This window comes from Notechis scutatus, chromosome 8 (assembly GCF_049901735.1).
Source record: "Notechis scutatus isolate UNSWTSFEM ecotype Mainland chromosome 8, rNotScu1.2, whole genome shotgun sequence".
Classification (NCBI taxonomy): domain Eukaryota; kingdom Metazoa; phylum Chordata; class Lepidosauria; order Squamata; family Elapidae; genus Notechis; species Notechis scutatus.
Genome location: NC_142016.1, coordinates 18,560,798 through 18,588,726, shown reverse-complemented (window position 1 = coordinate 18,588,726; position 27,929 = coordinate 18,560,798). Strand labels below are relative to the sequence as shown.

General features: G+C 45.0%; 1 protein-coding gene across 2 annotated transcripts; it reads left to right on the top strand.

Moving 5' to 3' along the window:
• The first annotated feature begins 168 nt into the window (after positions 1–168).
• Positions 169–26,185, top strand: LOC148129912 (sodium/potassium-transporting ATPase subunit gamma-like). Of its 2 annotated transcripts, none has more exons than XM_087970912.1 (6): positions 169–521; positions 19,418–19,450; positions 20,055–20,129; positions 20,576–20,609; positions 21,037–21,071; positions 24,660–26,185. In XM_087970912.1, the coding sequence occupies exons 1-6, from the start codon at positions 497–499 to the stop codon at positions 24,677–24,679; spliced, it is 222 nt and encodes a 73-aa protein (XP_087827038.1). In that variant the 5' UTR covers positions 169–496; the 3' UTR covers positions 24,680–26,185. The 2 variants fall into 2 exon arrangements, with proteins under 2 accessions (XP_087827038.1, XP_087827039.1); XM_087970913.1 differs by lacking the exon at positions 169–521 and adding an exon at positions 2,139–2,399.
• Positions 26,186–27,929: the final 1,744 nt, after the last annotated feature.

The following is a 27,929-nucleotide window of genomic DNA, read 5'->3' as shown; positions in this document are numbered from 1 at the left end:
ATCTGGATCTATCCCGATTTACTGCGGAGCAAGTGGGGGGTGAGGGGGTGGGGAATAAAACCCAGAAGGGTCCTTGGGAAGCAAGACAGCCCCTCCATCCCACCCGCACTTCTCCCACCGGGCGCCTTCTGCGCCAAGGGGGGGATGCTTTGCATTCTGGAGAAGCGGCGAGATCAGAGGCCAAAAGGTCTGAGATTGGCTGCTGCCCGCACCCCCGTGGGAGACGGCCCACCTCTCTCCGTTTCCACTGGTCCTTCCCTTCCCACGTGAAGCGGTGCGAGAGAGAGAGAGACCGAGAGACGCGGGCGGCGGAGGAGTTGGAGGGGGGCGCGCTGGGAAAGGAAAGGAAAGCCACCCCCAGCCAATCCCGCAATCTTCGCTCCCGCCTTATTTCCTCGCCCGCCCAGCCTGGCCGCGCCGCAGTCGCTCCTTTGCTCCGGATCAAGCCTCCTCGGGAGTTGCCGCCTCGCCAGCGTCCCACCGCCCGCCCCCCACCATGATCACCCCGCCGCCGCATCAGGGTGAGCCGCCCCCTCCCACCCTCCGCTCCGTGGGGAGGCAGGCAGGCAGGCAGGCAAGGAGGGGGTGAGGGGTGAGGACGGGACGGGACACCGGGCTTCCCTGGAGGGGGAGGGCATCCCCCTACCAAGCTCCGCCCGGCCAGCCATTCCTTGCGGGGGTCTAGTGGGGAGAGGAGAACGGGGGTGGGGTGGGGGCTGGAGCTTCATTTATTTTGGGTGGGTGAGTGGGAAGAAGAGAAATTCGGATCATTCAACACCCGCATTATAGGCGTGGAATCCGGGGTGGAGGGAAAGAAGTGAAGTGGCATTTCGACATCTCTGCGGGGTTAATCCGGGGCAAGGCGGGCGCTTTTTTTTTCCTCCCCCGAATGGCCCGAATGCTGCTTCGCGTTGCTGCTCCGAAGCCACTCCGGAGCGGGGCCGGCGAATAGCACGATTCTTATTTTTTTTTCCCAATTTGGGTGGGTGGGTTTGTTGGTGGGTTTTGTTGGTTTGAAGGCTGCCCTTTGCACGCTAATCCCACCCGCTTGTAGTTTTTTTTCTTCTTCTTCTCTCCAATTCTTTAATTTGGCCCCCCCCCCGTTCCTTTCCCGCAACTTTGCAGGGTTTTGGGTTTTTTTTTTTTTTTAGTATAAAATCACTGCAACTTTCCCCTTGGAATGGTGGGAACCATCTCTTTTTGGGACCGAGGGGCGGCTTGGCAGAACTGGCTGAGGCGTGGTTTGCCTACCGTGGCTCACCCGAATTGCCTCGGGGCGTGGATCCGCGGTGGTGCAGTGGGGTTACCTCCCCCTCCCCCAGGATTGGTTTGCGTGGAGCTCTGCGCTGGACACGCGTCTGCTGGGGTGGAGGAAGGGGGAAAGGGAGGTGCCTTCCCCAAGCAAAAATAAGCATCCTCTGGGACAGCTGGGTTTTTTTTTTGTTTTTTGCTTACTGGTTTAATTCTTTTGCAGCTTAGCCCCTGGCTTGTCAGATGATGGTTCCATGGTTTTAGGTAGGGAACAGACCATGGGTTTCCTTCAAAAACTGGGTTATGGATGTTGTGGGCATGCAGACAGGTTGTGTGCAGACAAGCGGGGCTTATGCAGTGGGCCACTGGCAGGTGTGGCTAGTGTTTGTGCATATGTGTGTGTGTGTCTGCGTGTGCAAATACATATAACTACTTGTTTTTTTAAAAAAAAAAATCTGAGGATGCTTAGCTGTTTGCTTGCTCACAGGTAGCTGCGGCTGAGGCAGGCGTGCAATGGTAGCTTTCACCTTCCTCTGGCACCTCCAGGGAATCGCTGCAGGCAATTGACGTTGCTGAGTGTGTTTGCAGGCACTTGGCCGGTTCACTGCAGAACTGAGCAGCCGGAAGTCATTTCTTCTGCAGCTGCCGTTTTGACTGACAGGCCCAGGGAGACTGCCAAGAGAAGAGGCTGGAGGTGGAGGGAGGAGATGGGGAGGTAGACACCTTGATGGCCCTTGGTTTGCTCAAAGAGGAAATGCCCCCACCTGTTTGGGCAAGGATTGGGGCAGAGCCAGGGATGTGGAGATCAGCCTTTGTCTGTGTGGCCTGCTCACAAGCACCAAAGGTGTGGTTATGGCTTTTGCTGTGTGTGTGGGGTGTGTGTGTGTGTGTGTGTGAGAGAGAGAGAGAGAGAATGAGGGTTGAAGAGACCAGAAGCAGTTGTTAGCTGATGTGGTACAGAGATGAGCTATGCACCTATGTGGAATGTGCATAGGGCAGTATGCACAGAGATGGATTCCCAGCAGATCTCTTAGGAATCTGGCACGATGGGCTGAACTGACCGGCTCAAGGATAAGATCAGAAAAAGACAATGTCATTAAGGCAAGTTGCAAACACAGGCTGCTGAGACATGTTTCTACCACAGTTAGGTAAGGAAAGGCTTTGCGATGAGCAATGGTTAGAATGCAGTATTGCAGGCTAATTCTGCCAACCGCCAACAGTTCGATCCTGACTGGCTCAAGGTTGACTCAGCCCTCATTCCTTCCAAGGTTGGTAAAATGAGGACCCAGATGGTTGGGGGCAATAGGCTGACTCTATAAACCGCTTAGAGTTAGTGCTGTAAAGTATTATGAAGCGGTATATAAGTCTAAGGCAGGGGCCTTCAAACTTGACAGCTTTAAGACTTGTGGACTTCAATTCCCAGAATTCCTCCTCCAGTCATGTTAGCTCAGGAATTCTGGGAGTTGAAGTCCACAAGTCTTAAACTTGCCAAGTTTGAAGACCCTTGGTCTAAGGGCTATGGCTATGGCTGTATTCTGCACCGATCAATACGCTTGTCTGTACCTGCAGTATTTCAGGGCAAGGAGAAAACTAACCCCTGGCTGAGGAAGCTGCAAGCTGCCATGCTGTGACATCCAAATCAAGGAATCCCCTTTTGCAAGCTAGGAGGCCACCCACAAAATGGAAACCCAATCTGTGATGCCTGAGTTGTGGTGCCCACATTAATGAATGGAAGTTTTTTTGTTGCTCTTTCTACTGGAAGAGCTGAACAGGGCCAGAAAAACCAAAGCTGGCAAATGGCTCGGAATTGCAGATGAAGGTAGGTGGGTGGGTGAGTAGGTGGGGCCCTAGGCGATGAAAACTGCGATTGGTTGTACCTACCACGTTTCATCCAACCAAACTCTTCAGATCTGGTGCACTTGTATCTGTGTGCATATAACCTGCTGTTTGTATGCCGTCTGTGAATGGTGTTATTGCTGGCTTGTGTTTTCATTGAGTGGGTGATTGTGAAAGAATGAAGTCTGTGCTTCTTTCTGTGTATGTGTGTCAGTTTATATGACTTGCTGGCGTATTTTGGGGCAGGTCCAGCAGCTTTCCCAGGTTCTCTGGAGAGGTAGAGGGATACCTGCCAAGCATCTGCATTCATTGTTTTATCTCATAAGGGAGACATTGCAGGAGAACATAAAGACAATTATCTCCTGTGCTTGCTTCTGTCCTGAAGATACCACACGTCACTTGAATGAGTCTCGGTGAGATGGCTGAATGCTTGATATCGATGGGAGAAGATTTAATTCTCAGGTAGCCTTTGGTCTGAGATGGAAAGTATCAGTGATTGCATTCTCAAAGTAGGCTATCTGTTGTGGTTCACCGGCAGCCAGTGCAGACGGCAGAGGTATCAGACAGTGAGGACGAAAGGGAACAGATAACAGATAATCAGAGTTGGAAGGGACCTTGTAGGTCATCTAGTCCAACCCCCCACCCAAGCAGGAGAACCTACACCATTTCTGACGAATGGCAGTCCAATCTCTTCTTGAAAGACTCAAGTGATGAAGCTCCCACAACTTCTGAGGGCAAGCTGTTCCATTGGTTGATTGTTCTCACTGTCAGAAAGTTCCTCCTTATTTCCTGATTAAATCTCTCCTTGTTCAATTTCCATCCATTATTCCTTGTCTGGCCTACAGGTGCTTTAGAAAACAGCTTGACCCCTTCCTCCTTGTAGCAGCCCCTCAAATATTGGAAGACCTCTATCATGTCTCCCCTGGTCCTTCTCTTCAATAGACTAGCCAAGCCCAGTTCCTGCAACCGTTCGTTGTATGTTTTGGCCTCCAGTCCCCTAATCATCCTGGTTGCTCTTCTCTGTACTTTTTCTTGAGTCTCAACATCTTTTTTACAATATGGTGATGCAGTACTGGATGCAGTACTCTAGGTGTGGTCTTGCTAAGGCTTTATAGAGTGGTATTAGTACCTCCCTTGATCTTGATTGTATCTCTCTGTTAATGCAGTTTAGGATTGCATTATCTTTTTTGGCTGCTGCTGCACATTGCTGGCTCATATTTAGCTGGTTGTCCACCAAGACTCCAAGATCCCTTTCACAGTTACTGCTATTGGAACCAGTCAGGGAGTCTGGCGAGGACTCGGACGAGGGTCCTGCATCCGATGCAGAGACGGGGCCGGGACCATCTAGGAGTGGGGTGCTGCCTTCTCAGCCTTCGGTGTCTGGCAGCAGCGGGGCAGAGGATCCAGGGGAGCCTGTTCCCAGTACACGTATGCACAGAGCTGCTAGAAGGCGAGAGCAGCTGAAACAAAAGAGGCGACTTGGGAGTAAGGCTGGGAGGTGATCGCCCCTCCCATAAGGGATAAAAGTCAGACCTCAATGACGAAAAACTTTGCAGGAAGCAAAGCAGTTCAGTAATTTTCAAGTCCTTCTTGAAGTTCTGTGTACTCTGGTCATTTTTTTCTGGAGTTTTGGGTTGGTTTATGTTAGCCTTAATTGGATTTCTGTTTTTGGCAGCATTCTACAGCACTGAAAAGCGTGCTTTTATCTGGAGGAATTGTGTCTGATGAGTTTTGGCTGGGAATGCAAGTAATTCCCAGCGTTGCATTAAAATAGGTATTACTTTTAAAATAAGTTTGTGTTTTATTAAGTTTGATGAAGCCTGGGTCAGAACACTATCCTATTACAATGACCTGCTTGTTTTTATTTGTTTATTTATTTATCAAATTGCCAACTTCCCCCATAGGGTACCCAATAAATAAAACAGCCTATATACAGTATAACAGATAAAAATCTAAAACCCACAATTCTTTGTTTGCTGCAGAAACCTATATCTTCTGCTTTGCAAACTATAGTTAATGGCATAGGAATCCAGATAGTTGTGGTCTGTTCAAGAATCTGTGGGTTGCATTAGGGGCTTAGTATGTGACCCAAGCCAATGTCTTATTTCCATTCTTCATTTTTCCTCAGTTTTAGCCAAATCATGTACCCCCCCGCAAAGTCTTTAAAAATAAGTTATGGCTGTATCCATCTAACATGTTTAAGTAGGTCAATTACAAACTAACAATTGCATTCACAAAGCAAGTAAGGTGGATTAGAGTTGACTTTCATTTGTTTCGTGGTAGCTTAGGGTTGATATAGTGTAAATCATTTGGTTAGTTTGTACTGAACAAACCAGGACAATGGGCTAATTCAATAACCAGGATCTATCAGAAGAGTGAATAGGATTTTTTTTTCATCCCCACAATTCATATTTCAGGCATTATCTATGAGTATATATGTGCACATTTTTTCCAAGTGATGCATGCTTTATGGAGGATATTGGGATTGTGTGAACACCATCCACCCTCACACTCACACATTCACTAATTACTTGTTTGTGGGGCCATTGAATTTATCAGACTTATAGCAGTAGCACTCTTAGACTTATATACTGCTTCATAGTGCTTTACAGCCCGCTCTAAGCGCTTTACAGAGTCAGCACATTTTCCCCAACAATCTGGGTTCTCATATTACCGACCACGGAGGGATGAAAGATTGAGTCAACCTTGAGCTGGTGAGGATCGAACTCCTGGCAGTGAGTAGTGAGTTAGCCTGCAAAATTGCATTCTAACCACGGCACCACCAAGGCTCTCTATGAAGGGTCTGCTATCTTTGGCCTGTGTGATTCACACTGGAAGGACTTTGGAACTCATCTCTTCTGCTATGGGAGCCATGGCCAGGCCCCAGTTGTATCAGAAGTCTTGATTGATTGGTTGATTGATTAATTGATTGATTGAATTTTCATGCTGCCCTCTCGCTAAAAGGTTTAATGACCAACTAGGACACTAGTCCCAGAGTGGATAAGTTGCAAGGGGACATACCTGTTAATGACAGAAGTGTGGCTACATTCACATTCAACTTGACTCCAGTGTTAACCTACTTTCTGGATCGTATGGTACAATCCATCCATCCATAAACTAGCCAAATTGTTTCGCGTCATATAGCAAGCCCAACCATAGAAATGTCTTCCTAGGGCAAACTAACCAAGCTTGCTATATATTGTAAGCTGGTATCCACTCGTTTTTAACTAACCTGGCTGAACATCACCAGTTTATATGTCCATGATATGTAATCCATATTTTTTTTTCTAAAATGAAAAGGCAGCCAGTGCTGTTTTGAACTGCCTGATCAGCCAATAAGGCCATGTTTCTCAACCTTGGTATCTTGAAGATATGTGGACTTCAATTCCCAGAATTCTGAGAATCAACAGTCATGTACAAACAGGATGTACGAACTAATACAGAATGTCAGGCCAGGTAATTCTAATCCTCTACCTTGATTTCAGCCATAGAGAACTGCTACTTTCTGGCATCATGGCCATTTCATACATTATGTAAACCTGGTTTAGAATCAAACTGCAGGATTGCAGAACCTGGTTTCTGAAATAACCCATTTTCGAGGCAGGAATGTTCACTAAATCATCTCTTAAGCAAAAGCTGAGGCCTGAAGAAGCCTAACCAAGGTCAGCCTTAACCAAACTTCATATATTGTGTGAATGCATTTGCAGTCCAGTAACCTTTGCAAATGATGAGCCCCATTTCAGAAAATAAAAAGGAATATTTAGTCTTTCTTTCCTTCAAGTAGCGGTTAAATTGAAATGCCAAATGCTTCTTTTAAAACAAAAATACATCAAAGGAAAAAGAAGGTTAAGTGTTTTCTTCCAACCTTTCAGTACAGCAAATGGGAGGAAGAAGCTAATTTCTTCCACTTCTTGATTGACAGGTTCTCCAAAGTTTCAGACAAGCCATTCCTTTTAGCAACCAATCTTGTGATGTTCATTCTGCAGTGCTCTAGGCGTGGTGGCCTTCAGACAGTTTGAGAGACATATGTCCACGCTGTGCATGTCTGATGTGATGTGAGCAAAGGCCTGGAGGGTACAGTCAAAAAATGTCGGAAGTGGCAACCGCAGTGGTGTGATCAAAACACTGCCTGTGTTTTTGGAGACGCACATAAAAAAAAACACCAGAGTTTTGATTGCACCATCAATTGACACTTCATTACCATATTCTGGGAACAGCTCTGGATGTAAGAATTACAACTCTACACTCTTTCCACACATCCATGGAACATAGTTTCTTGTGCTATAGGGTGCTTGGCTTTTGTGATTAGGGAGTTACCTTTTCTTTACTCCTTTTATGAGCCGCGGTGGTGCAGTGGTTAGAATGCAGTACTGCAGGCTACTTTTGCTGACTGACTGCTGCTAGCAGTTTGGCAGTTTGATTCTGACTGGCTCAAGGTTGACTCAGCCTTCCATGCTTTCGGAGTTGGTAAAATGAGGAGCCAAATTGTTGCTGGGGGCAAAATGTTGACTCTGTAAATCACTTAAAGAAGGCTGTAAAGCACTGTGAAGTGGCATATAAATCTAAGTGCGATTGCTATGAGTTGCAATACCTGATGCTGATGTAGCAATAGTACTAGCACTTAGATTTATATAGCGCAGGGCTTTGCAGCCCTCTCTAAGCAATTTACAGAGTCAGCTTATTGCCCTCAACAATCTGGGTCCTCATTTGACCCACCTCGGAAGGATGGAAGGCTGAGTCAACCTTGAGCCTGCTGAGATTCGAACTCCCAAATTGCAGGCAGCCGGCAGTCAGCAGAAGTAGCCTGCAGTACTGCACTCTAACCACTGCGCCATCATGGTTCATGTACACACATTGCCAGGCATGTTCTTGGGTCACAAAAATTAAAGTGGCCATGCCAGTGTGGTAAGATGTTATGCCCTGACATCCCTACATATTACCTTTCTCAGATTCCTGTACACACAATGGACCAACTTCTGTAATTCCTTATTGCTAAAATAAACCCTAAATACTGGTAGTCCTTGACTTACAACAGTTCAAAGTTCAAAGTTACAATGGCACTGAAAAAAAGTGACTTATGACCATTTTTCACACTTCCAGCCACTGCAGCATCCACATGGTCCCATGATCAACATTCAGATGCTTAGTGTCTGGTTCATATTTATGACGGTTGCAGTGTCCTGGGGTCATATGATCATCTTTTGCGACCCTCTGACAAGCACAGTCAATAAGGAAGCCAGATTCTTGCTATTGTGTGCTCTTCCAGGCTTTCACATTGTGGTTTGTGCAACAGGGAAACAATTTATAGTGAATCTCGGGCGGTTGCTGAAACTAAAGGTGCTCCTCAACCTCTGACCACAATTGGGGCCATAATTTCTGTCGCTAAGCATGGTGGTTGTTAAGTGAGCCACACCTGATTTTAAGCCCTTTTGGGTTGTTAAAGGAGCCGTTGCAGTTTTTCAGTGAATTATGTCGTTAAGCGAGTCCAGCTTCTCCTATCGACTTTGTTTGTTGGAAGGCAGCTGGGAAGGTTGCAAATAGTGATCACATGACCCCAGGAGAGTGCAACTGTCAGAAGTACATGCCAGTTGCCAAGTGCCTAGATTTTGATCACGTGACTGTGAGGACGATGAGGCAGTAGCAAGTGTGAGGATTGATCCTAAGTCACTATTTTTCACTGCTGTTGTAATTTAGAATGATTGGTAAACAAATAGTTGTAAGTACAGATGAGACTATCTGTATCACAACAGAGAAATGTATTGATCAAGGATTCAACTTTTTGTCTGGCCTAGCTCTTTGTCTCTTGTTCAGGAGCTCTGTGTGATTCGGAAGCTTGCAATCAAAGTGGAAGTAAGTGTGTCAGGATTCTGGCAGTTACCCGCATTTAAATCATGAATCTCAAGCCAAACTTCCAAAACTTAAAAAGGATTTATTGGGAGTTAACATGCTGGCATTGCCTGGGTGTCGCTGACTCTGAGACACATAATTCATTGTCACCTTTGACCCTGGTTTTCTCCCCACCCCCTGGGTATATCGTAATTCATATTCTCCAATGGGACTCATCCATAGCCAAGAGTCATCAATCATGCTGTCCAGTTAGAATGGAACACTATTTTTCTACTTGCTGTCATCATTCCAGCAAACCTCCATTCCAGTCAGTAACTCTGAGATAAGCATATCTTAAAAGTACCTTTATTAGAATAGCATCTGGCACATCTGTGGAATCACAAATCTAAACGTTTTTTCGGGCTTTCCACAATTTCCCAAACTACGAATCCATCCCTCCTTGGTCATCATCACATCACATGGCCCAATCACGATCCGTCCATAATTTAAGATCCTTATTTCATCCTGCGCCATACTCAATGATCTTGGACTAACAAAAGAATTTTGTCTACTTAGAACTACTTAATTGAAATCACCCCCCTCCCACTTTCTCAGGCTATGTGGCAGCATGGATTATGGCTTCCAAAGCTGACACTTGCATTATTTTTTTTACATGCTTTCGAACTGCTAGGTTGGCAGAAGCTGGGACAAGTAACAGGAGCTCACTCCGTTACGCGGCGCTAGGGATTCGAACTGCCGAACTGCCCACCTTTTCTGATCAACAAGCTCAGCGTCTTAGCCACTGAGCCACCGTGTCCCTCTTCTTAGTTGAAGCCAAATCATTTCAAATGGTATACAGGTAGTCCTTGACTCATAACCGTTCATTTAGTGATTGCTTGAAGTTACAACAACACTGAAAAAAGTTGATGCATGGCTGTTTTTCACACTTATGACAGCCGCAGGGTCACATGATCAAAATCCAGCTGCTTGGCGAACTAGTTCCTACTTATGACAGTTGTAGTGACCCGGGGTTATATGATTATCTTTTGTGACTTCCCCACAAGCAAAGTCCATGGGAAAGCCAGATTCATTTAAGGACCATGTCACTAACTTAAAACAACTTCAGGGTTTCATTTAACAGCCGCGGCAAGGAAGTTCGTAAAATGGAGCAAAACTCACTTAACAACTGTCTTGCTTAGCAACGGGAGTTTGGAGCTCAATAGTGGCCAACAGTCAAGGACTACCTGTCCTGTTACAGTTATAAGAGACAGCCACATCTCTCTTGGTACCTATAAGCAGGTGTTACCCCTGAGAGCTGTTTTATCCCCAAGAGAAAACTGTCTGAAGTTGTTGTCAGTTTCAAGACATGCAATTTCTGATTACAAACATCCCCAGCTGCCTTGTAATCGACCAGCCAGCATACCAACCACAGAAAAAAAAACCCCATCAACAACTTTTTCGTTTTCATTCCAAGGTCTTCTGAAGGGCTGGCCTGGAGCCACCTCTCCCAAATCCAGAGTTAGAGCCCTTCTGGCGAACCTGGTTCACACCTGGCAAAAGTGTGAAGGGTGTCGCAGCATTTTTTTTTTCCCCCTTGAGAGGCAGAGAGGATAGAACGGGGCAGCCGACACGATGTGGCATCCGGGAGAAATGAGATTCAGGGGGGCGGATAATGTTGCCGGGCTTCCCTGCCCAGGCTTTTAACAGCAAATAAATAAATAAATTGAATACTTGGCTCTGGGAAATGCCACTCCCTTTCCTTCTTTTCTCTCTCTCTCTCCTGCTGCATCAGTCTGTCTGCAGAGTATCTCTCTGGCTGCCTTCCAGTCCCTTCTTGTTTGGAAAGCTCAGCTGCTGAATCTGTTAGGGCAGTGGTCCCCAACCTTTTTTGATTATTCATTCTTTGTGGCCCGGTACAAAATGATCCACGGACCAGTACCGGCATCAGCACGCACGACCAAGGCAAGGCGAGCTAAGCGACCGGCCAGCCAGCCGTCTCCCGCTTCTCCCCGCCACCTTCAACTCCTCCTTTGTACCTTCTCGTGGTCGATGGGCCTTTTGGGGCTCTTTCTTAATCTCCTCCTGAGTAACGCGAGACTCCACCGCCATCGGGACGGCTCTTCGTTCGAAGCCGCCCCCCCCTTCAATGAAACTAAGGCGCGAGGATTCCTTCAGCACCCAACGCCGCTTTCCAACCGACGACCGACAAGCTCACCCGGAAGCACTTTCTCAAGCGCCGTCGAAACAAGATGGCGGCGCCCAAGCAAAGTAGGCGGCCCAGTACAAGATGATCCACAGACCGGTACCGGTCCGGGGCCCGGTGGCTTGGGACCCCTGTGTTAGGGAGAATGTCAGTGGTGGGATTCACATTTTTTTACTACTGGTTCTGTGGGAGTGGTTTGGTGGTCAGGGCATGGCTTGGTAGGCATGGCAGGGGAAGGTTACTGCAAAATCCCCTCCCCTCCCCAGCCCACTAACCTGCTTTCCAGCTCCATTCTCCTGTGCAGGGCAACCAAAGGAGACCCAGCCGATCAGCTGGGACTCAATGGGAGGCAGAGAATAGATGGGGTTGGCGGGGGCCAGTCAGAGGTGGTATTCCAAACGACTCAAAATTTCCGCTACTGGTTCTCTGAACGACTCAAAATTTCCACTACCAGTTCTCCAGAACCTGCTGAATATCACCTTTGGAGAACTTGTCCCGTACCAAAGTCCCAGCTGACTCCTGGATTTCCTGATGACAGGAAGGGAAAAACAGACAGGTCTCCAGATGTTCCAAACAGAGCACATCTCAAGACAACAGTTGAGCTTTGGGAGGGGCGGGGAGGCTGACCAAGGACCAAGGTGGGATAAAACGGAGAGGGAATTGATGTATGGTGGTTAGAAGGAGTAGGACCCTAAGCTGGGGTGGAGTTTTCTGTAAACCGTTCGTCTTGGTGCCAGCTCCGGGAAGAACTTGAGTCTTCTGCTTTCTCCTGACCTGCGTACTCCTTAACTCTGGCAGCGGATTTAAGACGCTGAGCCTGCTTATGCAGTATCCCGTCTCCATGGCAACCCCCCCATCCTCTGCATTGGAGTTTGCATTATTCAACTGCAGTCCCAGCAGCTGCAGCTTGCCCTCAATCTTGCCTTTAGCACTTGGAGGTTTCTCCTGACTTCTTACTTATCAATTATTCATTCATCAAATTCATAGAGCTGGACCTTCTCACGAAAAGTGGGTGGCAGACAATAGTTATGTAGGCTGCAGTTAGGTTTGGAGATGGCATAGTCTCTCTCTCTCTCTCTCTCTCTCTCTCTCTCTCTCTCTCTCTCTCTCTCTCTTTCTCTCATGAAGCAAAGGCAGCAAGACTTGGGTGGGGTTGAAATGAGAGGTTCTGGGAGTGGGTTGAGGGCAAGCCAACTTCCTAGTTTTCTTTGCAAGAACAGTAAACCAGCATTGGTAATGTTTGTAAGGCGTGTGATGGAGGATGCAGGTTGACGTGTTTAAGAGATGGGGTGGCTGGAGGGGGTTGGACTGGGTGATCTTTGAGATCTCTTCCAACCTGGACATTCCTTGGTTGTCTGATTCTGTGAAAGGAGTCCAAAGAGGGTTGTAAGGTTCCCAGATCAACCCGACCCAAAGAAAGGATGCTGTGTAGGCAAATGGTTGCTTATAATCATGGCTACGGGTGAAGATTTCCCCTAGTTTGGGCAAAAGGTGGGGGGAAAGCTGCCTCTGCTGTGAGATGCAAGAATTCCAAGAAGGAAAAGAATTTTAGTGGTTCGGCCTGAAATTTGGATTATGTTTGAAATGTTATGAATGGGGCAAGGACAACCCTGGTGGTGAGAAGGCAGACGGAAAGCCCTTGGAGGCAAGGCTAGACATCTTGGCCCAAAATGCCTTTGATAAATCTCAAGAATGTTCTTTTCTATGCCCTTATAGGGATGGAAGAAAAATGTTGGCAAAATAGGTAAAAAGCTATAGGAGTTCAGAGGAAAGGGGTGGTTGATGAAGCTGGTTACAAAAAATAGGTTACAAGGAATAGGATGGAATTGGAGAACAGGAGGATTAGAGAAGGGCTGCTGAATTCATTGATCCCAATGAATTTTGGGATTCCCCCCGCCTTTCCCATTGGAAGGACATTCAGCCAAGGAAGAAAATCATCCTGACTTTCCCATTAACAGGCAGGCATGTAGAAAACAAGCTATCCAACCCAGTAAGTTTACAGATGGCTAAAAGATACTATGGTTATTATGTCTGTGTAACCCATCAAGCGAGGACAATTAAAGGCCTAGCAGCTGCATGGACATACCAAACTATGTTTGGATAGTTAGAAGGGTGGGGAACAGGAAGAGGAGAAAATGAGTTAATTCAAAAAATAGGTTAATTGCATGGTGAGGGTGCAAGTCATTATGTTATATGCCCCAACGGATACAGATGTCAAAAGATGATTTTTAAATTAGAAATATTTATAGAACTCTCTGGTTTCCTTTTCTCAGCTTGGCTGCTTTGAAGTGCATTACATAAAGATTGTGGGAAGCTGATTTGGGTGAAAAGGGCACCAAAAGAAGATTTTTGTGTTTTGAGATAGAGCAATGGCTCAAATGAGGAAAATGGATGGATGGAGAGAGAGAGAGAGAGAAAGAGAGAGAGAGATGATAGATAGATAGATAGATAGATAGATAGATAGATAGATAGATGATAGATAGATAGATAGATAGATAGATAGATAGATAGATAGATAGATAGATAGATAGATAGATAGATAGATAGATAAATAGATAGATAGATAGATAGATGATAGATAAGATAGATAGTCATGCCCCTGTCGGAGTCTGAATCCGAGAAGGAAGATGAACAGCTGACAGGGAGTGGGAGTGTGGCTCCGTTGGCTGTGGAGGAAACTGGGGAAGGGCAAAGTCCAGCTAGGTAGAGCAGGGGAGAGATAGAACAAGGGAGAGGGAGTTCAGAGGAAAACCCAGGCCCACCCCCTCTTTATCCTAGGGCAGGCAGGGAAGAACGGAGAAGAGAGCAATGTGGGTTGCGTGGCTTACGGGGGAGGAAAGGGCCCTGATTCCCTTCATTAGCCACACCTGGGAAGAGAGTTTAAAAGAGATGCACGCTGAGTGTGGCAGCTGCTGGGAGCAAACGTGTTTATCTTGTGTTGACTAGTTATCTGTGTTCCTGGCGTCTTCCCAACTGTGTTGAGTTATTACCGTGCCTTCATGTCTGGAATTCTTGCTCCTGTCCTGCTGGACTAATTACCTCATTTTGCCTTGATTGGACTTATAGTTACAGTTTTTGTTGACCACGTTTTGGTTTAATTCTCTGCAGCCAAAGGCTGTTCCTGGGAGTTTTTCTCCAGCCCAGAAGGTAACCAGGACATTAGGGGCAAAGTTGGAGCAAATAAAGGAGTCCTACTTATTATTTGACTGTGTTGCCTTTGTGCCATGGCCCGGGTCATCACATAGTGATGGATAGATAGATGGATGGATGGATGGATGGATGGATGGATGGATAGATGTAGATAGACAGACAGACAGATAGACAGACAGACAGACAGACAGACAGGCAGACAGACAGACAGACAGACAGATAGACAGGTACAGACAGGCAGACAGATAGACAGGTAGATGATAGAAAGATATTAAATTGGACTCTGTGAGTGACTTTGAGCCACTCGTTTGCTTCCAGCTCATTATGCTCACAGGATTGCTATGAGTATTAAATTAGGAGAGATTCCCCATGCATAATTTTTCCTAATAAATAATAAATAAATGTGATTTCTTTATTTGGAGTATAGCATGTTTATAATGACCCAGTTGCTGCTCGTTAACCTGGATTTAGGGTTAGGCATGTTATCCGAACCCAGTCAGTGCGATGGGAATCCAGCACATTGTAGATCTATAAATCACATAGTCGGTGATTTATACAGACTATGGGTTAGCAGATGATGCAGTAACCTGCCGCTAGCTATGATTAAAGTCAAAAAACAGAAAGAGATGTTATGATGTCGTGGCACATGCTCAGCACTTTTGAGTTTGCATTGTTATACACAAGTGCATAAGGGATGAAATCGGCAGCGTGAAGTTGCAATGAGCATTTTGTCACACACACACACACACACACACACACGCCAATATCCCAGTTTCTGTTTTCTTTCCATTGCTGCTTCTGGGCACAGATTCCAGGCAAGCAAATGCAATGGACATTTCTGGGCACATTCTTCTGTGCAAGATGTCCAGTTTTCTCCTTTCCTTTTCTCTCATGGCGAAGGAGTTGAAACTTTTGGATCTTGTACACTGGAGAGAAAAAAACTTATCCTCTTCCTTCTGCTTCAGCACTAGATCAGAACCTCTCTATTATCTGTCCTTTTCTCTGGTCGCTTACAGCAACCCAGTTTAAGTCAGTTTAGGTTAACTGTCCTGTGTGAATGCTGCCACGTTATTATGGCTGCTATCTAGACTGTCTCCCCTTCCTCCCAGATGCTCCTGGCTGGTGCTACATTTAGACAGGAGGGGGATATTAGATGACCAATACCATTAAGGGGGTGTCAAATGGCCAAACCATTAACTTTTTGCTTTCTTACTGTGTAAAAGAGGCAGCATTTGTATGCTCAAATGATAACATGCTTAGAAACAAAAAGGTCTTCTTAGCATTGGCACCTCATCTAGAGAGCACCCTTTCCCCAGAGGCCAAACAGGTGCCAACCTAATTTTGTTTTGACCCTGGGAGGTTTATTTATTCAGGATTTGGTTCTCAGTAGCAATAGCTCAAGCTGGATATTTCATTCAACGAACGGTTTTACGAACGGTTTTAAATCCAGGACTGTCTGTACTGCGTCGATCAAAGCTCACAGACCTTCCAATTTAATTCTGTTCTCATTTTAAGTTCAGTTCCAGGATGTCCTAATTGGGTTTTCAGATGCCAGTTCTTGGAAGCCAGGCTGGCAGTCTGCAAAGCATGCAAAGGCGGCCATGTTGAAGAACCCCGAGGAGGGGGATTTCTATGTAAATGCCGTCCCCTCCCCTTCACAACCGCCGGCAACAGAAAAAGATGATTTTGTTCTTTGGTTGCATAGTGCAAATAGAGTTAAAACTGCAGAAAATCTCGAATTTAAAGATGGCTGAAGTGGGATGTCCAGAGTTAAGCAGAAATATTCTGCAGTGCAACATTTTCTCAAAAGTCCCATTTCTGTAGGATGTTGGCCAACAGCTTCTAACTTCATTGCAGATGTCCAAAAGAGGATTTCATTGGCTGGCCTCAACCAGCAAGTCACCTACAAATGACTTTTTAAGACCGTGCTAAGAGGAAAAATACAACCTTCAACGAGATGAAAACTAGAGATGAAAACTGTCTAAGCTCACCCGCAGCCACTCAATTTTTAACTGACTTAGTTAAATATTAATACCACTTAGAGTTATAGGCCTCTCCATTGTGCTATGCAGCCCTCTCTGAGTGGTTTACAGAGTCAGCCTATTGCCCCCAACAATCTGGGTCCTCATTTTACTGACCTCAGAAGGATGGAAGCCTGAGTCATCTTTGAGTGAACTTGTTAGGATCAAACTCCAGGCTGTGGGCAGAGTTAGCCTGTGATACTTGCATTCTAACCAGGGGTGGGATTCAAATTTTTAACAACCAGTTCTGTGGGCGTGGCTTAGGTGGTGGGCGTGGCTTGGTGGGCATGTGACTGGGTGGACATGGCTTGGTGGGCATGTTATTGGCTGGGTGTGGCCAACTCAATATCACTCACATCGAGGCACACATCTCCTCGCCTGGCCTCTCATGACTGTGGGGATGCTGCAACAGTCGTAAGTGTGAAAAACATTTATAAGTCACTTTTTTCAGTGCCATTGTAACTTTGAATGGTCACTCCACACAAGCAAAGTATCAGCAAAGGAGGAAAAAAAACCTCCAGAGACGTTCCTGAGACAGGAAGTCTAGTCCTGCCAAGAATTTAATAAGGGTTAACGGAGAGGCAGTTTCTGTAAGCAACACCAGAGTGTTTCCTTCCTGCCTTCCTTACAGGATTAGGCCAGTAATTTCTTCTAACAACCGGTTCTCCCAACTGCTTAGAATGTTAACAACCGGTTCTAGTGAATAAGTGTGAACTGGTAGAATCCCACCCCTGATTCTAACCACTGTGCCACCACAGATCTTTTAAAATCTATTGGGAGCCAGTTTGATGTTAATGGTTAAGGCATAAACTAAAAACCAGGAAACCATGAATTCTAGTCAGTGGTGGGATTCAATTTTTTTTTATTACTGGTTCTGTGGGCGTGGCTTGATGGGCATGGTGTGACTTGGTGGGCGTGGTGTGCCTTGGGCGTGGCAGGGGAAGGATACTGTAAAATCCCGCTTCCTGCTCTACCCCACTAACCTGCTTTCCAGTTCCGTTCTCCTGTGCAGGCCAACCAAAGAAGATCCAGCCAATCAGCTGGGACTCGGGAGGCAGAGAATAGATGGGAGCAGGGCCAGTCAGAGGTGGTATTGGCCGGTTCTCTGAACTACTCAAAATTTCCACTACTGGTTCTCCAGAACTGATCAGAACCTGCTGAATATCACCTCTGATTCTAGTCCTGTGTTAAGCATGAAGCTAGCTGGGTAACCTTGGGCCAGTTAGTCTCTCTTAGCCCTAGGAAGGAGGCAATGGCAGATCAGTGCTGAAATCTTATCAAGAAAACTGCTGGGATTTGTCTGGACAGTCATCAGGAGTCAAGATTGACTGGCAGGTATACACACACATACACAAAGTTAAATCTATCAGGCCAAGCCATTCTATTTCAGTAGCTGTTGTACATCCACACAAGAAAGCATTGCCAATATCAAGCCAAAAGTAGAGCAGAGAGCTACCAGCAGCTTTAGATCTTTTAAAGATAACCATGTATCTTTTGACTGGAGTGGTGTGGTGGCCTAGAGGTGAAGCTCTTCCCTCACAATCAGGAGGCTGTGAGTTCGATCCTAGGTAGAGGCAGATATTTCTCTTTCTCGGCACACTGAGAATATATCTAAACAAAACTCCGTATTGGTGACAAGAAGGGCATCTGGCTATTAAAACTGCTAGCTTCATTCAATTGCCCAGACTTGTGGGGTAGTTTAAAGAAGGCAATGATGTCTCTTTTGACTAGATATTGACTGGATCCTTGTATGGATGCAACAACAGCTATTAAAACATAGAACAGCAATACTGTGTTTTCTTAATGTAAGTTTAGGGTTTAAAGCAATATTTTTCAACCTTAGCCACTTGAAGATGTGTAGACTTAAGTTCCTCAGATTCCCCAGCCAGTTTAATGTATTGTGTGAATCCACCCTGATGAAATTAGAGAACTTAATGTTTAAACATTGTACGGTAGTTTCATATTTGGATGGATAACTAACATACCTGGGCTTCAACAGGTTGTTTGAAAACCTAGGATTGATTGGCATGGCTTGCAAATCTTGATTAATTTGAATCTTGAGAAGATTTTACAGCACTAGCCTGGTGTTCTTAATTAGCTTCTAATTCAATGATCAGCATGAATCTAGCAGAGGGGCCAATTCAGTAAATTAGTCAAAATTGTTATATGAACTCGTACAGCCTTAATATTCTGGGGGAATGGAGAACTGCAGCAAGCAGCCCTGCCTTTATTTATTTGTTAAACAAATTTATATTAGCTGCCTGATTCATGTGACACACACATCTCATACACACATGAGGTTAAACCTATTTTAGGACTTACAGTTCAGCCTTTTATGTTCCCACTTTGGTGTGGTGAGAAAATTGCTGTTGGTTTTTGACAATCACAGTCAGAAGTTTAGTCCATGAGCCTCCTAAATTCAACAATACTGTTGATCCAGTCAGAGGCTCCACTGTGAAATCTTGTTTAGCTCCTTTGATCAAACAGGACTAACTTAAGGTGCATGGCAGAAGTATTAAAAGAATTTGTTGCATTGTTTTATGTATTGTTTTTAGAAATTTATTTATTTATCAAATGGCCACCCATCTTATGAGAATATCTAAGACAACTGAATATCTAATGCAGCCTCTAGTGTTGGGGAAATAGCTACTTTTGCCCTGTTGTGTTGTGTTTGCTCATTCTTTTTGTGTAGAGAGTGGCCAGGTTGTCCAGTCGGGAGGGTAATGGAGCATTGCTGATAGATGAATGGATTGAATGGTGAGTTTAAATATTGCAATAGTGTTCCCATAAGGGCAGAGCTGCGATTTGGGTCTGTTGACAGGTTTGAATTATGTGCTTTGTTTACTCCTGGGAATCAAGAAAATTGATGAGATATGAGAAACTAATGAATCCAACCAGATATGATTAACTCCACTGCCACCTAGCTACTAACCAATGGTATGGCACTATCCACGCAAAGCAGGTGAATGAACCCAGAAAAATGGGGTTTAAAACAAAGTTTTTAACAAAATATAAGGAATGAATGACTTTACCCAATCAATACTCAACCAAAACAAAGCAATTGAAATAAAATATTCAGTGGCTTTGCCTGGTCACTGTATTTTGACTCTCTGCTCTCTTTACTCCTCAGAGACCAGCCAACCCGTCGACCCCTTCAGTTATGGTGAGTGGTGTTAATTGAAAGGTTGCAGATATTGGTCTATATGGGTGGAAGGAGGTTTGAAGTTTCTTTCTTCAAGAAATGAAGAAATGTGGTATGGCTTGAGGTGATGGGTGGGCAATCCAGGACATTCCTGATATGAATATTCTGGAATGGTCACGAACATCTGACTTTTTTCTATTGTTTACATTTTGTTAGTGCTTAATAAACATCGTGTTGTCTGGGTTATTTTATTTGCAGATTACAGTACAGATTACATTCTTATTCTCCACCCCTTTTTTCTAACCACTGGTAGAATAAGTTCCATGTTTGATAATATTCTGTATCTTCTTTCTGTTCAATCTTCATTGTGAGTCTGCCCATTTCTGCACAATCCAGTATTTTCCTGATTATCTCTTCGTCTCGTGGTATTTCTTCATTTTCCCAATATTGTGCAAATATAATCCTCGCTGCAGTTAATGCATGCAATATTAAATATATATTTTGTATCTCAATTTTTTCTGGTGTTATACCTAATTTAAAATCAGGTCAGCTTTAAAATCTACATGTTGTCCTATCATCTTTTCACAAACATCTGACTTTTGAACCTCCCTATTTTCCCTTACAGACTATGAGACATTGCGCTTGGTGGGGATGATCCTGGCCTCCATCATGTTTGTGATGGGAATCTTGATAGCACTGAGTGAGTCACCTCTTTTTGATGCCTGCATTTTTTTATGCATGCTTGGATCTGACTTTGTTTGGCCCCTAGAAATCCCATCCTGGGTTCTTCTCTTATTCCTAACTTCTGGATTTCTTGGAAAAATACCTTACTTGGTATATGTACGTATGGGTGTGTTCATGGGTACTGTTTGCACAAAAACATTGCCCAATGCAACTTGGAAGTCCCTTTCTTTTGTGTTTCTTATGAAAAGAATGCAAATGGAAAAACTAATCTTTTGCTCAGTTTTTTGTTTTTTTTTGCACTCTAAGCCTTCTGCTGCCTCTTCTTCCTCCCTGAATTCTGAAGATATGAGTGCACATGCCGCTGTCTACACACTCTATTTATATTCCCCATCCTGGATCTCCTAATTGCATTACCTGAGCCTTGTTTCTTCCTGTCTCACTTTACCCCTTTCTCTTTTGTAGGTAAAAAATTCAGATGCAAAAAATCAGACCCTGGGTAGGTACTTTCTTTTTCCTTCCTTCCTTCCTTCCTTCCTTCCTTCCTTCCTTCCTTCCTTCCTTCCTTCCTTCCTTCCTTCCTTCCTTCCTTCCTTCCTCCCTCCCTCCCTCCCTCCCTCCCTCCTTTCCTTTCCTTTCCTTTCCTTTCCTTTCCTTTCCTTCCTTCCTCCTTTCCTTCCTCTTTTCCTTTTCCTCCTCCCTCCCTCCCTTCCTTTCCCTTCCCTTCCTTCCTTCCTCTTTTCCTTCCCTTCCTTCTTCCCTTCCCTTTTCTTTCCTTCCTTCCTTCCTTCCTTCCTCCTTTCCTTTCCTTTTCTTTCTTTCCCTTCCTTCCTTCCTTCCTTCCTCAACACAGTTCTGATATCCCTGAAATACTCTTCGCTTGGCCTAACTTGACTGATTCCCTTTGTGTTTCTTCTCTTCTGCAGACTGTCAGATCCCAGGGCAACAGGCAAGAGTCCCAGTAAGTGTTGCAACATTGGGGGAGAGGAAGGCCCAGGAAAAGGGGCCCCTCAGTGTGGCATGCTTGTATAACTCTGCATAATTTTAGCTGGGGTTGTGTTAACATTGCATGTTTAGCAGAACTAACCACGGGGGGGAAGCATTCACACAACACACCAGCTTTAGCATCATACAGAAATGCTAAAGCTGTAACCTAATTAAATGTGTTAAGTGGACATACACTAGTACAGGGGTCTGCAACCTGTGGCTCTGGAGCAACATGCGGCTCTTTTGGCCCTCTGCTGTGGCTCCCTGATGGCTGATCCCACCGCTGGCTGGCCTGAGAAGGTAAGGGTGTGGGATGGAGACTCGCTCCATATTCCAGAGCAGGAGGTGACTGGATGGGAGTGAGTGACATCAAGTTGGCCATGGCCACCCAGTCACACTGGTTGTTAAATTACTGGCTCCCGGGGTTTTCTTTTCTGTGGGAAACAGGTCCAAGTGGCTCTTTGAGTGTTTAAGGTTGCAGACCCTTTGCACTTGTAAATAAGTACATGTTTTATTGTTGCAACCATAGGTCGTAACAATGCAACACAGAATAAATACAGAAGAGTCAAGTAAAGTAATAAAGGGTTTTAGATACAAAGCGGTGAAACCAGGACTAGGTTGAGGAAAGGGAAATAAAATTCTGAATTCAGATGGCAACAAATCAAAAGTGGCAAACTTGATTACTAACAGTTGGAAGCACCCCTCCAAGAAGATAATGCAACTGTTTGAAATCAAAACTGTTCGTTTCATTTGTCATCAATAATTTTGTCATAATCTCTTTATAAATGGGGCGGTGGAGGATGTAGTGAATAATGTTCTCCACTCTTGATTGGCACCACAAGGACAAAGATGATCTTCAACATGATGCTCACAAAATTCCCGTTGAAGATTTGCTAAAGCCATAGTCTGCAAGTAATTCTCAACTTATGACCACAATGGTTCCCCCAAAGTAGTTGTTAAGTAAAGTAGTTACTTAAAGTAGTAACTACTTTAAGCAGTTGTTAAGCAAAGTAGTTGTTAAGCAAATGGTGTCCAAATTTATTACCTTTTCTTTTCTTTTTTTTGCCCTGGTTGTTAAGCAAATTGTTCCAATTAAATGACTCACACAGTCTTTAAGTGATTCAGAGTTCCCCCATTGGCTGCTTCTTGGAAGCTGGCTTGGAAGCTTGCAAATAGCAATTAGAAGAAGGTGCAACCATTGTAAATATGTGCCAGCTGCCCAAATGCTGGGATGGTTGTTAAGTGCGGTCGTAAGTCACATTTTCAGAGCTGTTGTAACTTTGAATGGTCACTAAATGATTGGTTATAAGTTGAGGACTACCTTTAGGGCACTAGTAATATTAACCAGTTATTGGGAGAGGTTTCCATGTCTTACAGTGATGAAACCAAGGTGAACATTTTGGTATGTCTGCCTGTACTCGCACCATTATATGATATCCCTTTTTAAAAATAAATTCTGGCAGTTTCTCTATTCGAAAAGCTTGAGTTCCCCAACATAGAACAAATACTCACTTTTTACTTGGGTGGGATTTTTTTTTTACTCCTTAATAATTGCTGCTTAAAAATCACCCTTTAATCAGCCTTTAATCAGACTAGGTTGGGCATTCATGTTAATGTAAGGTTATCTGTTTATCATTCACTAAACTTTCTTCTTGCGGAGAAAGTCAGCCACTGCCTGGAGCTCCCACACCTAAAGTCACTTCCACCCACCTGGGGTTACCATGGAGTTTTTTGACGTTTTCAGGAGAGCTGTATGGTGATGCCGTGGCAACCGATAGCACTGTTCCTTGGGGAGCGGAGAAGCCCTTGGGGACGAGAGTTGTTTGCCAAGGCTTCTGAAGGGCAGGGCATCTTGGTTTCTGCTTAAAAGATGAGAGGTTTTGGGGAGCAGGAAAGATGGGGTGGGATAAGGCAGTGATCCCCAACCTTTTGACGCCGTGGCCCGGTACGGCATCAGCTGGGCGCCGCCATCTTTTTGATGAAAAAGTGCTTCCGGTGACCTCACCGGAAGCACGCTTTCATCAAAAAAGATGGCGGCTAGCGCTTCAGTGAGCTTTTCCGGCAGAAATGGCTTTCTACCCAGAAAAGCTCACCGAGCCTCGCCATCTTTTGATGAAACGTGCTTCCGGTGAGCTTTCTACCCGAAAAGCTCACCGGAAGCACTTTTTCATCAAAAAGATGGCGGCGCCGCAAGCCGCGCCCAGTAGGAGTTGTTCGCTGACGGTACCGGTCCGCGGACCGGTGGTTGGGGACCCCTGGGATAAGGTACAGAAAAGAACGGGGGATAGAACTTTTACTATGTACCCCAAGTCTAGATCATATGCATGAGATGGGCATCAACATAAAATTCAACAATTAAAGTTACGTGCATGAACTTGAGCTACTTGTATGAGTCAGCAGTCAGTGCAGTACTGCAGGCTATTTCTGCTGACTGCCAGCTGCCTTCAATTTGGCAGTTCGATTCCCACCAGGCTCAAGGTTGACTCAGCCTTCCTTCCATCCTTCCGAGGTGGGTCAAATGATGACCCAGATTGTTGGGGGCAATAGGCTGACTCTGTAAATCGCTTAGAGAGGGCTGCAAAGCCCTGTGAAGCGGTGTAAAAGTCTAAATGCTGTTGCTATGAGATGGACAGCTATGAATAAAAATAATTGAAAGGAAAAGGACCCTAATTGAGAGAATTTAAAAAAAATCCTTTTTTCTGTGGGTTCCCCTGCCCAGTTGATGTTTAACCAAGTTTTATTCTTCTGAACTTCAGTTCTCTCTCCCACTTTCTCTGAATTTTTCTATTTAGAGGGCCCTCCCCAAACTCCCTCCCCCACAGGTTTTCACATAGAGGTAGTCCTCAACTTATGATCACAATTGGGCCTAGAATTTCTGCGGTTGAGCAGGGGGGTCGTTAAGTAAGTTACGCCGAGTTTTAGGAACTGAATTTTGATCTCATGATGGCCATGGGGGATGCTGCCACGGTTGTGAGTGCGAGGACTGCTTGTCAGGCATTTTTTTCAGTGCCGTTGTGACTTTGAATGGCCAGTAAACAAATGCCTGTACGCAGGGGTGGGCTGCTATCGATTCACACCGGTTCGCGTGAACCGGATGTAAATTTTACATCTGGTTCACCGAACTGGTAGTTGCAACAACTGGCTGTCCCCCACCCTACCCCACCCCTCCCAGGAGTCTCCACGTGGCCCGTTTTGGATCCCAGGTAAGTGCAGGGCCCATGCAGAAGTTTGGGGAAGGCAAAAAATAGGCCTCCCGGAGGCTCCGGAAGGCCAGAAATGGGCTTGTTTGTGGCTTCCAGAGAGCCTCTGGAGTGCAGGGAGGCCATTTTCGCCCTCCTGGAGGCTCGAGGAAAGCCTGGGAGGTCAAAACGCCCCCCGCGCTATGGTTCAGGAAGCCGGCTAGGCGACGCCCACCATGGCCACGCCCAGCCAGTAACTGGGCAGGGAACCCGTTGCTACATTTTTTGAAGCCCACCCCTGCTTGTTAAGAACCGCCTATATTTACTATACCTTAAATGCTCGTATTCCTCACTTTATCCCTCCCTCTCTTTCTCTTCCCCAGCTCCACCTGGCACCGTGTAGGCACCGTCCTGAAGATGTCCTGCTCCCGAGTGGCTGAAGACAAACCGCGCCTGGGACTTTTCTCCGGAGACCTTGGCACTGACTGCCTGGGTGGGGAAGGGTCTCTCCTGTCTAACCTCAAGGAGGGAGGGGCACTTTTATAACCAGTTAGTTCTTGTGCTTCCATTGCATGATGGGAGCAGGCCACCCGGGTGGGGTTGGGGCACGGCGCAGGCCACGGGGTGATGCAGCCCATCTGCCAGTCCGTGTCAGCTGACCCCCGGCTTACTGGGGGCTGGTTCTTATAATTTCCTCCCCTCTCTTACACAGGGTCCCATTAAAATGCAATAATGCTGCCTGCTGCTGCTGCTGCTCTCTGGGAAAACAAATCACCAAAATGCTTCCTTGCCGCCGGGCATAATATAACCCTCCATTGCTGTTGCTGCTGCTGCTGCTGCTACTGCTGCTGCTTTGCTGTCTGAGCCTCTTGCTGTGCTGTGAATGCCGTTAGCCACAAAGTGAGGTGGCATAGTCCAAAGAGCCCCGCCCCCTTGCCTTGTGGGAAACTAGCCCTTTCTTGGAGTGGGGGCCCACTGTAATGGATTCCATCCCTTCTTATGGATCAGACTCCTAGAACTAAGATATAATGTGACTGCTGACCACTGGAGGGTGGCAAAGTGAAGAGTTTTTCTATAGCTTGTTGCTGCCATCTAGTGGTACAGTAAGGGTTTGCACTTTGCAGGCCTGATCTAGTACTGCGATCGGAATGATGAGCAATCGAGCTAGGGAAGAATTGTTAGAAAGGGAAGGGTTGCTTTCTTGTCATACGGTCCTCTTTTGCCAAGGGACACTGACCCCAGCTTCTCCATGCAGTACCATCCACATCTCCATGTCGCATTCACACATGGAGAAAAAAATTGACCAATTAATAAAAATCATGATGGTTGTTTTTTTTTAAACGAATCTCTTGACTTGGTGATTTATTTATTTTTACTCTGAAGAGTTCACTATTCCTTAAATCCCATTTCCAGACTCTTGGGATGATGGTGAAGAAACCGTGCTTGGTCCTTCCTAGCTTCCCTCATCTTACTTGTGGTGCCTGGGTCTTACTTAAGGTTGTAATTCTGCTATATTTACATTATTTGCAAACCTGATTTTTATGAGAGGGGAGACGTGAAGCAATGTAGCTTATATACTACTGTTGTGTGGAGAAATTGGAGCTCTTAAAACGCAGAATCCTTTTTCAGATATTATTCAGAATATTTTTTCTAACATTTAGCTATAAGAAGGCAGAACGAATGTCACATAAATAAAATCAAAATACTATGCTTCAAAACTCGATAAAATGGTGATGGGATGCTTCAAACCGCACATCGCATTATAAACTCGGATCTAATGTGCCGTGAAAAACAACTGTCCTTTCTTCATTCAGCTTGTCTTTTTTATTTTTCCTTCCTGCATTTGCCTGTTTTTTTTATTTGTGACCCAATCGCACTACAGGAAATAAAGAACAAAGAGTGGGTAATATTACAGTCAATTGTGTGTGTAATTTTCGGTGATGATAAAAGAAAAAAAAAAAAGATGAAAGTCCCCAATAATGTGTGTCATTTCTCAACCAGATTGCTTGTTTTTCTGAAAGATAGGTTGCAATGCAATAATAGTATTTTGTCCTAGGGTGGGCCACATTTTTTATAGTGCCTTCATGAGGAGGGGAGGGTCATGGTTTATTTATATATTGGAATTTTATCCCAGCTTTATTACTGTATAAATAACTAAAGACAGACAACATACATAATAATACTTCATCTTATTTTCCTCACAACAACAGTCCTGTGAAGTGGTTTGGGCTGAGAGTAGCTGAAAGTCACCTAGCTGTTTTTGCTCCTAAGGCAGGACTAGAACTCACAGTCTCCTGGTGATTGGCCCAAGGTCACCCAATCGGCTTTCCTGTCTGAGGCGGGAACTAGAACTCACAGTCTCCTGGTTTCTAGGCCAGCCACCTTAACTAACACATAAAATTTGCTGTACAGGTTGGTGCCATGCCATCTTGCATGGATGGAGACAAGGTTTGAAATGGGGAATTTGGCTCTGTTTTAACTGATATGGGACTCTTGGGGTACATGGTTGCTTTTGTGTTTGTTTTAAAAGGGAAGGAAATTATCTCCATACTACAGCTGTAGTAAGGAGATTTCCATACTACAGCTGTAGTAAGGAGATTGACGAGACATCCGGTATAATAAGTAAAACCTAATCAAATACAATAGGCAAACATCAGAAAACTTTTAATTTGAAATTTAAAAGTTAAGTCTTCACACAGATCTACATTTGATCTACTTCTTCATTTGGACATCGATGACATGGATTTCAATGAGTCTAAGGATTTTCATGCCCAGTTTTCTTTCTTTCCTTGCTATGTAACTTTTCTCTTTAAATGGTACCCAATAAATAATTAAAGTACAAAATTATTTAGCTTAAGTTAGTACTCAGGCTTTCTTGTTCCTTCTTTTCTCTCATCCTTTTTTTTTCTTTTTGTATTATGCCTTTTCGATTTTAAGCTTTTAAATAAGGATTGTCTCACTTCCCTAACTCATTGTGCAATATAAGCCTTGGGGAATATAAGATGCTCAGACTAAATTAACTAAACTTCCTCAAGCAGGTGCCCTGCAGGTGTACAGAGCTACAAATCTTATAACACCTGCAGCCAGACCAGTGGGAGGAACAGCACAACACACCTGTCAATTTAAAGAAAGCTGCTGAATTTAGTAAAATGGCCATTAGAACTGGATACAGTGAAGGGAGGCTGAGGAGCCCATAAATCCTTGTCACTCAAAATTTAATGCTGCTACATTTGGTGAAGTATTATTCCAAACTATTTCTTACTACAGTACTACAAAGTAAAGTCTACAGTTAAGTTCCAAAAGTAGATCACTTAAGGTGGGCGCTCCTTTGTGAAGCTCAAGTTACAACTGGGAGATTTATTGCTAGTTTTATTTATGTACTTGTATCTCACCTTTATTGTTTTTACAAATAACTCAAGGTGGGCAAACATATCCAGCACACCTTCTTTCTCCTATTTTCCCCACAACAACAATAACCCTGTGAGGTGGATTGGGCTGAGAGAGAGAGTGACTTGCCCAAAGCCTGGCTTTCATGACTAAGGCAGGACTTGAACTCACAGCCTCCAGCTTTTTAGCCTGGTGCCTTAACTACTAGACCAGGGGTGTCAAACTCATTTTCATTGAGGGCCGCATCAGGGTTGTGTTTGACCCTG

Coding starts and splice junctions, on each gene's coding strand:
- LOC148129912 (XM_087970912.1), top strand. CDS start 497: ATGATCACCCCGCCGCCGCATCAGG. Junction 522..19,417: donor CACCCCGCCGCCGCATCAGG/GTGAGCCGCCCC, acceptor TTTACTCCTCAG/AGACCAGCCAACCCGTCGAC. Junction 19,451..20,054: donor CGTCGACCCCTTCAGTTATG/GTGAGTGGTGTT, acceptor TTTCCCTTACAG/ACTATGAGACATTGCGCTTG.